This window comes from Peromyscus californicus, unplaced genomic scaffold (genome assembly GCF_007827085.1).
Source record: "Peromyscus californicus insignis strain IS unplaced genomic scaffold, ASM782708v3 Scaffold_19__1_contigs__length_69161282, whole genome shotgun sequence".
Lineage (NCBI taxonomy): Eukaryota > Metazoa > Chordata > Mammalia > Rodentia > Cricetidae > Peromyscus > Peromyscus californicus.
In genome coordinates, this window is record NW_026294491.1 from 19,729,602 (window position 1) to 19,747,319 (window position 17,718).

The window sequence follows — 17,718 nt, forward strand, 5'->3', positions numbered from 1 at the left end:
GACATCTGATTGACTAGTCTCTATCAGAAAACTAGGTGAGTGGAGAACCCATACGCAGTTGGTGTCAAAAGTAAGATACTGGATGAAGAGAAAAACCAGGTGGCATTTACTCAGATGTCCGGTGAAAGACATGGTTGTTCTTCCCAGAGAGCATAAAGTGTGTGCATGCTCTGTGCAAACAGAAGCCAACATCAGGTGTCTTCCTCAGCCTCCCTCCACCTTGTCTTTTGAGAGATCTCTGACTGAAGCTGGAGCTCACTGGATCAGCTAGCTTGGCTGGCCCTGTGCTCTGGAGCACATCTGTCTGCTTCCCTCAGCACTGGGATTATAGGCCTGTGCTGCCATGCCTGACTTGACTCAAGTGCTCACACTTGCACATTGAGCATCTTCCAGACTGATGGTGGCCCTTCCTAGGTAGTTGCTAACATAGTTTAGTGCTGAAGCTGAATGTCACTAGGTAGAGTGAGAGAGACACAGTCTGGGCCATCTAAACCTTCAGGACTAGAGGTTACGGAATCATTCTAGAGCAGTAGTTACTGGTGGAAGTATTAAGGCCACTCCACGTAGTTAAAAGGGAGGTTTATTTTGTGGGGTAACTTACAAGTAAAGGGATAGGTTACAGGGTCCGGGAAAAGGTATAGTGCACTCCAGCAGTGTTCTCTGGAGAACTCTGCTCGGTCTGCCTCCAGCGTCCAGGGTCCAGGAACCAAGAGAGCCCGCACATCTGGATCTCGGGTCTTAAGGGCTCCTGTCTTGGCCCTGCCTCGTAGTCATGACAGTTACCAAAAGCCTCAATGGGGGTAGTACTTCTGGTCAAAGCTGGAACCCACTACAAGTAGTTCTCAGTCTCCTCAGGCTGTGACCCTTTAGTAGAGTTCCTCATGTTTGGTGACTCCCACCCATGTTGCTACTTCCTAACTGTAATTTTGCTGCTGTTATGAATAGTAATGTAAATGATGTGCAGTCTGTAAAGGGGTCACGACCTATAGGTTGAGAACCAATGTTTTAGATGGTTAGGGGTGAAAGATGATCACTTGGTCATAATTCCTGTCAGTTAAATATGTGATTTCAGGAAGTAGGTAGCTACTAGGGGATGTTTCAGTTCTTCCCTTTAGAAACCACTGATAACCAACAGTGCCATCTGGTGGACAGTGACAGTGAGAAACTAGTTTTGTGTCTTCCAGCATCCTATGTACAGAAGTCTGACTGAGGCCTTGGCAATCTTGGGATAGGACTCAAGACCTTGTATACTAGGCAAGCTCTCTGCCACTAACTGTACCCCCAGTCCTGCTTGCCTACTCTAGAACAGAAAGGGAAACCCGATTTTAAAAGTAAAAGAAATGGGGGCTGGTGAGATGGATCAGTGGGTAAAGGCATTAATACCAGCCTGACAAATGCTGTTTCTCAGGACCCACAAGATAGAACCAATTTATACAAATTGTCCTCTGACCACACACACACACACACACGATACATGTAATGATTTTTTAAAAAATGTGTAAGCACCATCGGGAACTGAAGGCTTGTCCCTGTCCCCTTTGACTTGACTTTTGTTTATGCACATGGGTGTTTTGCCTGCATGTATGTCAGAAGAGGGTGATGGATTGATCCCCTGGAACTGGAGTTATAAAAGGTTGTGAACCACCATGTGTCTTCTGGAAAAAAAAAAAAAAAGAAACCAGTGTTATCAACCATTAAGCCATCTTTCTGGCCAGTGACCTGTACATTGTTTTTTTTTTTTTTTTTTTTTTTTTTTTTTTTTTTGGAGACAGGGTTTCTTTCTGTGTGTAGTCCTGGCTGTCCTGGAACTGACTCTGTATACTGGGTTGGCCTCAACTCAGACCACCTGCCTCTGCTTCCGGAGATAGGACTAAAGGTACAAGCTGGACTTTCAAGTCTTGCTGCCTCAGTTGAATCTCAAGGTGGCTAGGGGGTCAGGTGTGTGTGAGAGACCTTTCATTTAAATACAAGGCCCAGGGATAGCAAGATGGTTCAGTGGGTAAGGGTATTTGCTGCCACAACTCATGATTCTAGTTAGATCCCTGTAACTCACAGTGGAAGGAGAAAACCAGCACCCACCACTTCCCCCCTGACTTCCACACGTCCCACATGCACATATACACAGTCAATGAAGAAAGGACAGAGGGAGTGGTGGTAGACACGTACTAAGTTGTAGCTTTGACTTTCTCCACACAGCCTACATTTAGGGTGTAGCCTTCATGGGTCCCAGGACTGAGCTCTTACTAAGACAAACACAAAAAAGCAAACCTCTAGTCTTTGCTGCATCTATGATGGCTTGTGAATGACGAATGATTTCTTTTTTGTGGTGTGGGAGTCAAACCACAGTCTTGTGCATACTAGGTCAGTGCCTACTACCGACTCACACAACTCAATGAGATCTGACTGAACAGCTGAAGTCAGCTGTGAAAACCTCCTTAGCCAAGACTGGAAATTGGACTTTCTACACAGCTAGGAACTCGGTGACAATTTTCATGTCACCTAAGGGCGTGGGGTCTATGTTAGTAGGGTACACACCCAGTATGCAGCAACCCAGTACACCTTGGCTCCAGCATAAACCTAATAGGGTGGTCCAAGCCTACATCCCCAGCACTCACACTAGGGCCATAGAAGCAGAAAAATTGTAAGTTCAGGGTCAGCCTCGTCAGCACAGGGAATTCGAAGCCAGTCTGGACTTAAGAATGTATCTCAAACAATAAAGACTGGGAGCCAGAGTACTCTGAATACTATTCACTTCACTCAGGTGACTTCAAGGGACACTTATCTAATTGTGTGATCATCAATATCCTGACTTTTGCAAATTAATCAACTTCTGAATCTTCTACAAGATGAGCAACACACATGGCTTTGTATCCTATCTGGCCTGCTATACCCCAATGCATAATGGACTGAATAACTACAGAATGATAGCTAACTTGCATTCCTTTCCCTCCTTCATAGCAGGTGCTGCATCCAGAAGCAGCAGGCTGCATCCCTGCATATCGTATACATTCAAGTATTTAGGAGTTCTCCCCCCACACCCCCAGATCTTAACTAGAGACACTTCAGCCTGTATTTCATGAGCCATAAAGAACATATGGACAAAAGGGTGTTGCAATCTCAGGATACATGCAGCAAGGAAATGGACATGTACATTTGTTAGTCAAGAAGAAGTATCCATGTGGGGGAGGTCTAAGGGTAATGACTACCATATGTATGCAGGTTTGCTTTCATAAAAACCTCCTGACCATGATGGTCCTCAAACTATTCTACACATTTAGTTAATTCCTTTTCTCTTTTGACGGTATCTGTGGAGTTAGGGTAGGTGCACACGTGCAAGCATACCCATGTTTGCCAAGGCCAGTAAAGGACACGAAGTGTCCTCCTTTACTGCTCTGTGATATTCCTTTGAGGAAGGGTTGCTACCTGAACATGGATGGAACATGTTTATTTTTAAGAATTCTTTTGTGTGTATGTGTATGTGTACATGCAGGTACACAGATTCCAGAACAGAGTGTAAGATCCCCTGGAGCTACAGTTATAGGTAGTTGTGAGCCATCTATGTGGATCCTGGGAACCAAACTTGGATCCTCTGCAAGAGCAGTATGTGCTCTTAACCTTTGAGCCATCTCCCCAGTCCCTGGAGACCAGCAACTTCAAGTGATCCTGTCTTCACCCCCTAGGAGGCATTTATTTGTAGGGATACTCCACTGCTTACATGGTGCTGGGATGATCTCAATCCCAATTTCCATGACTGCAGAGCAGGCTTTTGTTTAACTACTGAGCTAGATCTCCAGCTTGTAAATTTAGATAATCCCTACAGTCACTTTACATAGGAACTGGACACAGTAACATCTTTTCATACATGAGAAACAAGAGAGCCAACCAAAAGGATAGAATTGAAAAGTGGTAATTATTGCTTGAGGTGCTGGGGAGATAGTTCTGTTCATCACGTTGCTAGGCAAGCATGAGGACCTGAGGGCAATCCTATATAAATCTCACTCATAAAAAGTTAAGTGGTGGCGTATGTCTATAATCTCAGTGCTGGGGAGACAGATGGAGATGGATCCTTGAGCCTTCCTGGTCAGCCAGGCTTGCCCAAAACGTCAGATCCAGGTCTCCATAAGAGAACATGTCTCAAGAAACCAAACCAAACAAACATAAAAACAGGGAGTGGGATGGCAGCGGGAGAGAGACTGTCAAACTGTATTGAGAAAATGATATTAAATACAAAGCTCACATGCAAAACAGTCTTCAGTACATTTTCATCCGGGCAAGCAGTTAACTTCCATCTTACTGGTTGTGCCAAGCATAGGTAACTAATGTGAAACTGAGTTGCTCACACTCCTTTTGAACCTTGCCTGGGTAAAAAGTGTGTCATGATAGCCCACATGAAGCTAAATGATGATGGACATAAATCGGTAAAATCTAAGCAAACTGCAAGGTAGCCAACATGGGCTACTCCTTTTTTTCTTCTCAGTCCCCAGAGATGTCAATAGAGAACTTCATATTCCTGCAGCAAAAGCTCAAGCACTCAGCAGGGACAGTGATCAACTCTAACCAATTAACCTGGCAGGGCACACCCTGAGGAGCAGAGCTCCTGGTCACAGTCTGTGGCTGTGAACTCCGCTTTCCTCAGCAGTGTCAACCACAGAGGAAGAACTGGACGTCAGGCTTCTTGATAAAGTCTTTTAATGGAAAATGTAAAACCCCTTTCAACTGTAATGTACAAAGCCATATGTAACACTTGTACTTTAACAAAAGCAAGCCAATGTTTTAAAAAAATACATCCTTAAATGTATATATGTATATATTTACATAGCATATTAAGTTTAATATTTAGCTTTAAAACTTCACATAAATTTTACCAAAATGAGACAATTTTAAATAAATTACACCTTTTGAAAATGTTTAATTGTACAGTCAATAGCTTCAACAAAATATTGAAGTGTCTGAGTTTAGTATCTACTTTATATACTTTCTATTTTACACATTTTACAATTATTTGGCAGTAATTTTCTGATTATGACATGACTGCTGTGCAATCCAGCAATTTTCCAAACGCAGGCAACAGCTGGTGTTTTATGTCCTATTCTCACAGTAACTGTCTCAATGTAGTGAAAAATATCAGTTATTTTACTAAACTGTACAAGAGCACATTTACACTTGATCAACAATATAGCATAGATTTTTTTGTTGTTTTTTACCAAAAATAAATACATCATTTTAAATCTGGCATCTTCACAAACATCATATACACTATGATACAGGAACAGCTATATAGTGCTGCTTTTAAATTTAGCTTGTTTTATAGCTAGCATTGAATCACAGGGGCCGTGACATAATGCTATACTGGTATGGTGTCAGTAGCAAGTAATTACTACAAAGAGAATTTCTTGGCACTGATGGTTTAATGGAGCTCAAGTCAGACCTATTGTCACTCAAGGGGTATCCAGTTCCAACCACACTAAGTGTCCTCCATATCCTCTACTTCATCTTCATGCATCTTCAAAGCTCTCACCATTTCTTTGACTGCATGATACAAGATATTCTTAACCTGAAAGAGAGAGTATTTGCAATCACTTGCGCTGGGCAGAAATTCACAAAGGACAGCTGCTGGATTAAAAACAAAATTACATATATATAATTTCACTGTAGCCCAAGTGAGCCGCAAACTCAACAGCAATCCTCTTGCTGCAGTCTCTTAAGTGGGGGACTATAGGGCATGCAGGACATGCCTGCTTAAAAAGCAAAGGGATAACTTAAAGGAACCAAGGAGTATCAAACTTAAGACAGGAAACATAAAGGCTCAAAGTGCCATGAGCCAGGGTTTCAACAGCAGTCAGTGAGTTCAGTTAAACCCATGTTGGTGTGGACTGTGGCTATCCTAGTGTGCCAAACAGGCAGTAGCTGCCTAAGCTGGAGTGTATACATCCTGTTTTCTAAATTCAAAAAAAGCCAACAAAACAAAATGGATCTTCTTGGAACACTGCTTACCTGTAGTTTATCATCGTAATTGATTTCTTCTTTCAAAAGCCTCAGTTCCTGCGTTAAATGAAATGACTGTACAAGATGTTCTGGGGAGACAAAGTCTTCAGTTACCTGAATACAGCTGTGAAAGTTTTGTACCTATTCCAAAAGAAAAAATGTGAAATACAAATCTTAGAAGGTCAGAGTGGAAGCAAAGAGAAGCCAAGCTGTCTAACATGAATAAATACAAAGGACAATTCTGCCAGAGAATTTTCCCAAAACATCAAATGGATTTCAGAGCTTAAGACCACACTTTAATGAGAAAGTTATGTCACCAAAAAGCTTCATGTGAAGTGACTTTGTAAATGAAGTACTTTTAAATGATAAAAACAAATGACTTTTCCAGGAATCCTTTGGAGCGGCTAATAAGATCCTAAATTGTCAATATTGTCTAGATGGGCTTTCAGAATGTATTATGTTAAACCCTGCTAAGGAGAGAGGCTGTAAGAAGCGCTCGATCTGTGGGGTTGCTATTCCTTTGTTACTCATGTCAACAGTAATTCTTAGATCAGAGAATAAAGAAAAGGAAAGGCAACTTAGTTCATTTATTTGCTAGGCACTGGGGTTGGAACTTTAGTTTCAGAACTGATCTACATATTTTGTTCTTTGTGCCTTTGTTTCCAATTAGCCAATTAAAGAGACATTCCGATCTTTAGTTTTTCCAGTTTCTCTTGGTTGACTACATGGTTTTCTTCAGGAGCCAGTCAGCATTATGCCATTTGATTAGCAGTCACACCTTCTGCACATCCTTGTTCCTAACAACTGCTTTCTCTGAATGCTCTGAATAACAGAGAAGGCCCAAGTGGATCTAACCTGAGACTTTTTATTGTCTTTAGTTGTCTTCAAAAGGGTTTTAAAATGCCATAAAAATTCCTGGGAAAGGAGGAATAACTGAAAAACTAAGCACTTACATTTACTCTAATTATTAAGTTTGCAAAACAAATTTAACTGGGAAGAGTGAGATGAAGCTGATAGTAAGTGGGAAATGGAAACTGTGGGAAAGAATCTAATTGATGACAGGGTGATGGGATTCCAGAGGGGCTAGAATTCCTCCTCTGGACATATGACCACCTGAACAGCTGCTGAAGTCTGCAGAGTTGTTTAACTCAAGCACTGTGCCTCTATTGACAAGTTGGTAGCACCATAAAGTAAGCGCTCTGTCTGTTTCTGTGCTCATTAGGCTGCTGGTTCCTCCCATGTGCAGCGTGTCTGTACAGTCTCACTGGGTCTTCCTATTGTCTGTAGAACAGATGCTCTATTCAGAACAGTGGACTATGGATGAGATGCTCAGCTCCTGTCCCAAGACAAATCAGCCAATAAATGGCAAGTCAACAGGAGCCCAACTCCTGTGATGTCTTGTCTAACAGATGCTTTACAGTCTACATTAACTCTCTCATACCAGCTACATAAGTCTCCAATGCTTTGTGTCTCCCGTGTCTTATCTGGGCATGCTGTGGAGTGAGTGAGTGAGTCCTTCAGGAGTCTTAGCATGTTACCTTTTGGTATATTTAGCTCTGGCATGACCTAAAATCACTTGCAGATCCAAAATTCTCACTTAGATCCTTTGTTCAATGTCTTGTTCTTTTTATTCTCTTCATCCATCATCCTCGTGGTTTCCCTTTAGACATTTACTCATGGTATTTCCTTGAGTTCTTTGTTCTAAGTCCAAGTTCTGGGCTTCCTTGGGAACATTTCTGTCAATACATTCTCTCCTCTGAACAGGCCATCCTTTTCTGTCTCTGTACATTCGTATACCACTCTAGGCTGAAAACTGGTCATCTGACCATTATCATGTGAGCTTTGCTAATCATTCTCCCTTGCCTCAAGGTTTGGTGTCTTGGGTCGCTGAGAACAGCAGTCATCCTTCAGTCACAGTGCAGAGTTTCTGAGAAGGCTGTATTTCTTGATGGGTATGGTCAGGAAGTCTCTGTCCCATTTTTTTCAGTGGTCAGCTGTGTGCTGACAGAAATTTCCTTAAAGAGACCTTCTGGCTCTTCGGAGCTGAGTTACCTCCCAGAGCTTGGAAAGGCTATTTCAGCTTTGCCAATTTATGGCTGCTTTAAAATGTTTTCAGACTGCCCACTTTTCCTAAGGCTTACAGGATGGCCTATCTGACACATTTTGCTGAAAGCTTGAGGGTTAAAGAGGAAAGGATCCAGTGTCAAAGCAGAACACAAGAGCTTCCCATTCCATCTCTGCCTTTGTTTGCTGTCTAAGTCAGTAATCACGAGGGAGGTAAGAAAACAGAGCTTCTCATCTTTATAGTCTGAAGGTTATTTTTTAAAAAAAGGGTTAATTATCATTATTTGGTTGTTTGTGAAAATGTTATATGAGAAGGTTTTGCCACACATTTCCTCTGGTCATCAAAATGCAGAAAATTTGTAACCCCCACCCGCACCCCCACATGGTTTCTCTGTGTAACAGCTCTGGCTGTCCTGGAACTTACTCTGTAGACTAGGCTGGCCTTGAACTCACAGAGATCCGCCTGCCTCTGCCTCTTAAGTGCTGGGATTAAAAGTATGCTCCCTCAATGCCCAGCTGGGCCAACAATTTGTAACTCTTTTTTTTTTTTTCCTTCCATTTTTCAAGACAGGGTTTTTCTGTGTAGTTTTGATGCCTGTCCTGAATCTCGCTCTATAGACCAGGCTGGCCTCGAACTCTCAGAGATCCGCCTGGCTCTGCCTCCCGAGTGCTGGGATTAAAGGTGTGTGCCACCACTACCTGGCTTCAATTTGTAACTCTCAAAGCCATCATGAAATCACTCAATATAAATGCTAAAACCGTCTAGTAAGCTAAGAATACTTGGGCAAACTTATTGATAAAGATTTTCTGCTCATTTTCTTTTCCTGTTTCTTTCTCCCCTGTCGTACTGGGGGTGGGGTTGAGCCTCACAGTCCAGACCACTGATCTGCTACACTGCTCTAGACCCAGGTCTCGTCCCAATTTTAAAGGCCAACAGAACACTACAGTGGGGAAGTGAACACTAGAGATCAAGAGCTAGCAGCTCTGTCTAGGGTTGATAGAATTTCACATGCTTTGTTGGGATTGCAAACACAAAGGAGTTATCATTTTAGAGGGGCTTTTAGAATCTCAAGGGAACTGTGGCCATTACACTTTCAGCTGCTAAGATAAACATTTAAACTGCCCTGTACTGTCTAAATGCCGTTGTGTCCTGCTCACTGCTGAGAGGCCAGAACAGTATGCTGCTTCTTTCCTAGCAGTGCTGGCCCTGTGATGCAGCGTTACAGGGTTCTAACAGTCTAAGCATCTACCCAGGACTAGTCCCTAGACAGGAACATCAGGATTGATTGTTAGAAATGTGACTTCTAAAGAATCAGAAAAACTAGGGATGGGTAGGGCACCAGTAGGAAAGCACTCTAGGAACTGGTCAGATCACTGCACATCTGAAGTGTGTCTAAACAATAAAATGCCATCTGGACTCTGTCCTTTCCTTTATACCCCACACGCACCTCCTTAGAAAAACACCACCACCAACAAAGAACACCTGAAAGTAGCAAGGGCCAGAGAAGAAGCAGAGAAAATAAAAGTGGACAGAACACTAACATGAGGGAAGGTACAACCACTTTAGAGAGCAGTGGGAGTTTCGTAAAGTTAGTCATATATTTATTATCTGACTGGGCAAATGTCACTAGCCAGTATTTATTTTACCTAGTGAGGAAAGGAAATGTGTACACAGAAGCTTATATGTAAATATTTATATTTATTTATTGCCCAAACTAGGAACAACTCAAACATATTCCAGTTGGAGAGGTAAGAAGACTGAAAAATAATTCCTATGCCACCATAGCTCACTAGCAACAAAAACGGACCACTTGCTCCATACACTATGGATGAATCTGAAATGCATTGTAAAGAAAAGCCAGACTTGAGCTGTTGGTGGTGGTTCAATCCCAGCACTCAGGAGGCAGAGGCAGGCAGATCTTTGTGAGTTCAAGGCCAGCCTAGTCCACAGAACGAGTTCCAGAATAGCCAGAGCTACACAGAGAAACCCCGTCTCAAAAAACAAAAAAAGAAAGAAAGAAAAGCCAGACTTAAAGAGTATATACTGTGGGTAAGAGGTGGCTGAGCAGTTAAAAACATGTTCTACTCTTAAAGAAGCTCAGTTCAGTTCCCAGCACCCATGTCAGGTGACTATCTTACATAAGCCAGTAACTTGTAACCCCAGCTCCAGGAGGATCTGATGCCTCTGGCGTTGTGGGCACCCATGCTCACATAGCCACAATTTAAAACAAACTGAAAACTCTCTCTCTCTCTCTCTCTCTCTCTCTCTCTCTCTCTCACACACACACACACACACACACACACACACACGATTCCAGAACTACTACTACTCTGTCCATCAGAAAAGGGGCTGACTGCAGTCCAGGCAGGAGTGTAACTTGGCACAATCCTCCTTTCCCTTTCAGAGTCAAGCTTCACAGGTGTGAACATCTCAGCTGGTACGAGTGCAATGAAAGGCACTCTCATACCAGCAGAAGGTAGAGGCAGAAGGGGCACAGGATCTAGGTCGTACTCAGGAAGCTACACAGTAAGTTCAGGTTAGCCTAGGCTACATGGAACCATGTCCCCAAAAAGGGTGGCAGGGGGAGAGCTGGAAAGAAGGCTGGGCAATTAACACCTGCCTGCTGTTCTTCCAGAGGACCGAGTTCCCAGCACCCCCAGCACCTGTAACTCTAGCTTCTGCCTCCACAGGCACCTGTACTCACTTGCTTCCCCCAATCACAGAAACACACACACGTTAAAGTTGTCCCTAACTGTGATGACTGAAATGAGGTGCCGTGACACCTGCAACCCCAGCACGTGGGAGCCAAAGGCAGCCACACCACTGCCAGTTCCAGAAGAGCCTGGTCTGCAAAGCAAGACTCCGTTTTAAACACCCCAAACTTGAAGGCTGACAGAGGCTGACTGAAAACAGCAACAACCACCCTGACACTCAGCAAGCTAGACACGTAAACAAGGACCTGCAAGTCCTAGTCTATTATCAAACAGAAGTCTTATACTATTCTACCATAGACAATTTTCTTAAAAGTCATTTACACGTGAGTACAAGTTAGCTATGTTCTCATGAGGCTAGCACAAATAAAGGGCATCTAGGACTCTGAATCCCAATTCACAAGTGATTAACACGAGACCATAAGAAAACATACCCATCCAATACACTTTCTAGGAAGTTACTGTAGAAGTATTTAATTACATTTCAAACACTATAAATTCCATTTTAATGGAAATACAACCATGTCGGTCATTTTCCTAACTTAACACTTTTTATTTCTACCTATATACAGAATAATTTCTTTTCCAAATTTAGTGCTTTCCAGTGCAAGGGTATTAGAATTATATAAATATGTACCTGATGAAGTGTTCCTGCTGGCAAAACAACGGCATCCCCAAGGAACTGGACCAGAGTGCAGGCTCTCACTCCATACTCCTCAAGCAGTCTCTGGCGGAGTTTTCTATTCACATACCAGCTTTGGTCCCGTATTGGATCATGCTCTGGCAGAACTTCAAGGCCTTGTTCTTTTGAAATCTAATATAGGTTAAAATAAAAATATGTATACCAACTAAATGGAATTGAAAAAGTTTAGTTAAACTTATACTGGTCCTTTGCTCTCATACTCTTATAAAACAGTGACTAGGGACTGAAGAGATGGCTTAGTGGTTAAGAGAACTGGCTACTTTTGCAGAGGACGTGGGTTTGAGTCCCAATATCCACATAGCAGTTAACAATAAATCTCAAAGAGAAAACACCAACGACTAAAGAAACTAAGGCTGGGCTGTAGTGGGCGTATTTTTTAGCCCAGCACTCTAAAGGCAGAAACGGCTGGATCTCTTTCGGTTAGAGGCCTACTGGTTCTATAGAGCGAGTTCCAGGCCAGTCAGAGCTAGAGGAAGAATCTGTTTCAAAACAAGAGTCACGGTAAAACATTCTGCAATTATTTCTAAAAAGTCAAAGGCTGTTAAAACACCACGGCTGCTAGTAGTGCTCACGGCCCTTCCTTCGCACTTCTTTCTCCTGGGAGGCTCTCCTCTAGCTGCTTTTCTTCCTTACATTTATTTCCTAATCACGTAGATGAAGAAAAACCACTTGCCTGTTTTTCTCTTTAAACCAAACCAATCGTACACATGGATTTCCTAACCCCTTTGGGATACATACAAAGAGAACTGCTTTAGATTTAGCGACCTAACCCTTCGAGAAACTTTTTCAAGAACTATTAATAGTTAATAAAAAGCTGGATTTAAAAGGCCCAATTATTATATTTTAGGTTAAAACCGTTTTAGGCATTCTAGTTTATGGTGGTAATTAGCAAGGATTCTTCACATAGATCACAGAAACATTACTTAAATCATTTTAAGAAGATGAACAAAATAAGCAATAATAGTGACTCCTTAAATCCTTCAAACCTCTGGATTTCACTTTATTATTTAGTTTAGTCAGGGTATAAACTACTTTCTGGTCAATTAGAAATTAACCCAAGAATTAAAGGTATTATTAAACAAACACTTAGTGTATTAAACAACTACTATAGACCAATCAAATATGGTAAAGTAGAACCTCTGTTGAGGTCAGGAGTCAGAGCATCACACTCAGAAACTAAAGACCTGCTGTGGGATGGTCTGTATGTCAAATGTGTTGCTGATTGGTCAATAAATAAATCACTGATTGGCCCGTGGCCAGGCAGGAAGTATAGGCGGGACAAGGAGGAGAATAAAGCTGGGAAGTGGAAGGCTGAGGCAGAGAGACACTGCCAGCCGCCACAATGAGAAACAGCATGTGAAGATGCCGGTAAGCCACGAGCCATGTGGCAAGGTACAGACTAATGGAAATGGATTAATTTAAGCTGTAAGAACAGTTAGCAAGAAGCCTGCCACGGCCATACAGTTTGTAACCAATATAAGTCTCTGTGTTTACTTGGTCGGGTCCGAATGGCTGTGGGACTGGCAGGTGTCAGAGATTTGTCCTGACTGTGGGCCAGGCAGGAAAACTCTAGCTACAAAGACCGGCTACCCAAACTGTTCTGAATGCCCATGCTCATCACAGTTGTGCCTCTCTCGGCCTTGGCCGGAGAAGCTGCTTCTTACAGTAGGTGGAGGTTAATGCAGGGACTCCAAACTGCTCAAAGTGAGCTGCCCATAGATGGGACATCTGTATCAACCTCCAACCCCTCTGAGGAACACTGCTGAAGCAAAAGCAGAAAGAATGGAGGATGGGGCAGGAGAGCTGTATTTTTGTGAAAATTTCATCTTCTGAAAGCAACATACTGTTAAACACATGAACTCACAACAGTTGTGATTACCTGCAAAAGATTAAACCATTTAAAAATTTTAAGATTGGGGGGGCGCGCGCCTCACAGGCTCCACCCCTAGCAAGGAACTATTGGCAGCTGATGGTTTTTGGGGAAGAGTCATTTTTCTTTAGCGGAGGTCAATGGTAGGAAGGTCAAGGCCTATTGGATAACCCTATACCCACCCATACACATACAACTAGAGTTGGTGGGTTATAAAAAAGAAAAGAGCTAGGTGGTGGTGGTGCACGCCTTTAATCTGAGCACCTGGGAGGCAGAGGCAGGCTGATCTCTGAGTTCAAGGCCAGCCTGGTCTACAGAGTGAGTTCCAAGACGACCAGGGCTACACAGAGAAACCCTGTCTTGAAACACCCCCCCACCCCCCACCCGCAAAAGACAGGCAGCTAAGGAGAGAGACACATGGTGGAAAGGGAGATAGAAGGGGGTGGATATGACCAAGATACATTTTATACATACATGAAATTTTCAAAGATAAAAAAACCCAAAACTACCAGGCAATTCCTACCATCTCTTTTTCCCAGCATTATGATGACCGTGTGTGTCTCATGGGTAGGTTAGTGCTCCACTGTAAGGTACAAGAGCATTAAGAGCCAAGAAGAGGTTGCCATTGAAACCGCTCAAAATTAAATGGGCTTTAAAAGCAAGAGAAATCAGCTCTAAAAATTGTTCATTTACTTATTTTTTACAATTTAGCTGTATGGGTGTTTTCCCTGCATGTATGTTTGTATACTGGTGCTCGAAGAGGCCAGAAGAGGTCCTTGGATGGTTATGAGCTGCCATGTAGGTGCTGGGAATAACCTGGGTCCTCTGAAAGAGCACCAAATGATCTTATCTGCTGAGGCATCTCTCTAGCCCAATATAAAGGAGCTTTTGAAATTCAATAAAACACTAAAAAAAGGACTAAAAGTATTTAAATTATCTTATACTGCAGAATGTCAAAAAAAAAAGGTAAATAATTTGTTCATGTTCAAGGTAGAGGTAGGGTACTCTGAAACATCAATTATACCTTTTGAAGGAATTCCCTTATCTTGTCAAGATCTTTTCCAGCATAAATATGCCACAAAGCACCAGGTATTTCACTCGAATCCTTTAATCTTTTCCTTAAAATATCATCCAATTCTTCTTCTTCAAATTTCTTAAGTATTCCTGAAACACAGGCAATTATTTTCAATTGGTCAGTAAAGACTACCAGAGAGCTGGACCGTCTAAGGCTGAGTATCAGAGCAGGAAACATTCTGTCTTGCCTTTTTCTTTTTCTTTTTTTTTAAATCTCAATATGCAGCCCAAGCTAGTCTGGAACTTGTCATGCAACAAAGCCTGAATTGCAACTCCCGATCCTCTTGTCTCAGCTTCTAGACAAAGGCATGTAATCCCACTGCAAGGCTAGGGTCAGTACTCTTGTAGTCCTGGCTGTCCTGAAACTCATTCTGTAGACCAGGTTGGCCTTGAACTCACAGAGATCCACCTGCCTCTGCCTCCTGAGTGCTGGGATTAAGTGTGCACCGCCACCACCACCTGGCAGGTCAGTACTCTTTAAATCCAGTTATATACACAAAACTGTTGGAGGAGCAGAACCCTGAGTTTAAGACTCCTGTGTCCACAGGAAGAGAAATAGTGGTTTCCCGTGTTATTTGCTTCAAAGACTGAGAATCACTACTTTAGAGCTAAAAATTTAGTTTCAAAATAAACAACCTCCTCCCTGTCTCAGGGGTGGTCTGAATAATGTCATAAACTCAAGGCATATCTTAACCTACAAAATTATTTTTTGAAATTTATTATTTGGCTTCTCTAACGACTAAGAGCAATAGGAACCACTGCCTTAATTTTATGTTTCAGCTAAACTAAAAGGCTGAGTGAAGTGAGTAAAAAGGCTTAGTTTTATATGAGTGGGTTTGCTTACTAACGAGAAGCATTCTGGTTAATTTCAATCGGACCTCTGTCCTTATTATGGTTAATCTGTCAGCACATGCAAATTGATCTCATCATAAAGCTATGGTTCTAAGGAAACATCAGGTAATCTTTGTCAAATGTTGGCACACGGGAAATCACTGTATCTATGTAAGAACATTTGGAAGAACACAAAAGTATTAAATCTATGCTCTTTAAGTATGAAGAGTACAGCAAAATTTTCCACGTTGACTTAAAAAACCATGTAAGTAAGACGTAATGTCTTGTCAAACAAACACCATCACCACCACCACCACCAACGAAAAAAACACATAACACAATACATTACCAATTTCAATTAATAGATTGGTATTCCCAACTTTCCACTTTAATTTTACTACTCTAATTTTAAATTTTATTTATTATTGTTATTGTTATGTGTCTGTCTAAGGAGGTGGGTAGGCATGGGGAGGTGAGATGCTGTCTCAAATTTTACTGCTCGAGGGAGGAATCACCAGTAAGATGAGACTGACTGACTAGGTTAACTTTCCACTGGAAAATGAAGAATGCTCATAGGATAAGATAATAATCTAAACTACACTTGAAGAAAAGAGACAAGAGAGATATTGCAGGGGAAAGAATGAGCTCAGTATATTCAAGTAGACTACTATTTCTTGAGATGTTTGATTATCAATTATAACCCCAAAACATCCCTTTGTGAACACCTACAAAATAATGATTAAAAGCCACAGAATTATTTGAAATGAAGTTTTCTCAAGAGCAAAGATACTAGGAACAGGGGGATAGGGAATAATTAGGCCATGAATGAATGATACTACAAACAGCAGATGTTAAATTCCTCAGAGTGAAAAAATTGCTGCAGGGGACATTTAAATAGAGCAGAAGGGCCACAGCTGCTCTAGCAGAAGACCTAGGTTTGGTTCGATTCCCAGCACCCACATAGCCACTTTTCCAGTTCTAGTCGATCCTATGCACTCACTGGCCTCTGTGGGTACTTCCATGAACCACATGGTACACTTACACAAAGGCAAGCAAAACACTCACATACAAATAACCAACTACCTACCTACCTACCTGAATGAGTGAATGAATGAATGAATGAGTAGAATGACATACAAAACAGGCAACCAAGTGCAACGAATGTCAGATGCAGAGATACAGACAGAACTGAAAACCAAACTAGACGAGGTACAACTCTAACTGTAGCATAGTCTGTTCACACAGGGTCAGATCAGGTGAGTGTTCTGAGCAGCCAAGTCCAAACTGTGAAGAGACAGTAACCCCACCACCCACCACAACGGTCCAGTGAAAGAGACACAGAGTGTCAAATAGGGCAAAGAGTGTGTTCTGAGGGCAGGAGTAACACACAGTGGAGAGTCTGCTCTTATTCAACTGCACCATCATCAATCAGAACGGGGCAATACTCCACCACTGAACAATACGCCTACTTTGAAGGCACGGAGAAGAAAAGCTGAAGGCTCTGACTTGCTATGTACAAAGGAAGGAATAGGTGACAGAGCAAAGTTTTAGAGAAAACCAGAGAATGAAAAGTAAAATCTAAGAACACAGAAAAAAGGTTTTTTCTTCTGAATCCAATGGGGAGTCAGGTGGGGTGGGGGGAATATTAGAATCACAAATGGTATCTCACATTGACACCCTCAAAACCTGTTGCCTATTCAGCAAATAATTCCAAGTGAGTCTAACAAAATGCATTCATAAATACAATACACAGTAGCTCTGTAACCAGTAGCAACTGTGGCTGCTCTTTACGTTTCTTTACCCGCTTTTGAGAGGACACCATTTCCTTTTGCTATGCCGACATAGACCAGAATATTCACAACATCAGAAGCTTCAACGTGGAGATTTGTGGTTCCGATATCATGATCCTTAGCAGCAGCAACACCTGTTTTGGAAATGAGGCCTTTTATTCTAGAGTACATTGCATCTACAATGTACAGGTATGACCCCATAAAACAATATTATAATTTTAGTTTTAGTTGCCTTGTTACAAATACTTGCCCCTAAAATCTAGCTGCTAAAAACTGTCAATAGAAATGCTACATACAAAACAACTCAATAAAAATACATAGAAATGTTATAAGGAATTAAGAAGTATTACTTAAGTACACTGGCTGTTAATTCCTATACTGCTACTTGACATTAAAAGGGGTTTCAACAGCATTATCAAAAGAACAGGTTTACTAATAGGTTAAAAAAAAATCATTGGACCATTTGCTTTTAGGCTGAAATCTGTTAAGCTCCCATAGAATCCCAACTTAAAGAGAAATGTAAACATACACTTACCATAGGCACTGCACAACCTGGGTCCTAGATCAGGGCGTACAAAGAACCCTGGCAAATGAGAGGCCAAATTGAACTTCCCTTCTGGGTTGCAATATTCTGGCAATGGCAGACTTCTTAATAAGTCTTCATATCTAAAGATAACAACACAGCTTTC

At 41.9% G+C, this 17,718-nt stretch overlaps 1 protein-coding gene across 6 annotated transcripts in view; it reads right to left on the reverse strand.

Moving 5' to 3' along the window:
• Positions 1-4,672: 4,672 nt before the first annotated feature.
• Positions 4,673-17,718, reverse strand: part of Jmjd1c (jumonji domain containing 1C) — a 182,351-nt gene continuing 169,305 nt past the window's right edge. For 5 of the 6 annotated variants that reach the window (XM_052744805.1, XM_052744807.1, XM_052744803.1 and 2 more), the window contains 6 exons: positions 17,565-17,695; positions 17,041-17,163; positions 14,359-14,498; positions 11,399-11,575; positions 5,995-6,126; positions 4,673-5,554 (listed from right to left, as the gene is read on the reverse strand). In XM_052744805.1, coding sequence (XP_052600765.1) covers positions 5,465-5,554; positions 5,995-6,126; positions 11,399-11,575; positions 14,359-14,498; positions 17,041-17,163; positions 17,565-17,695 — 793 coding nt within the window. In that variant the 3' untranslated portion in view covers positions 4,673-5,464. The other variant, XM_052744806.1, reaches the window with a different exon arrangement.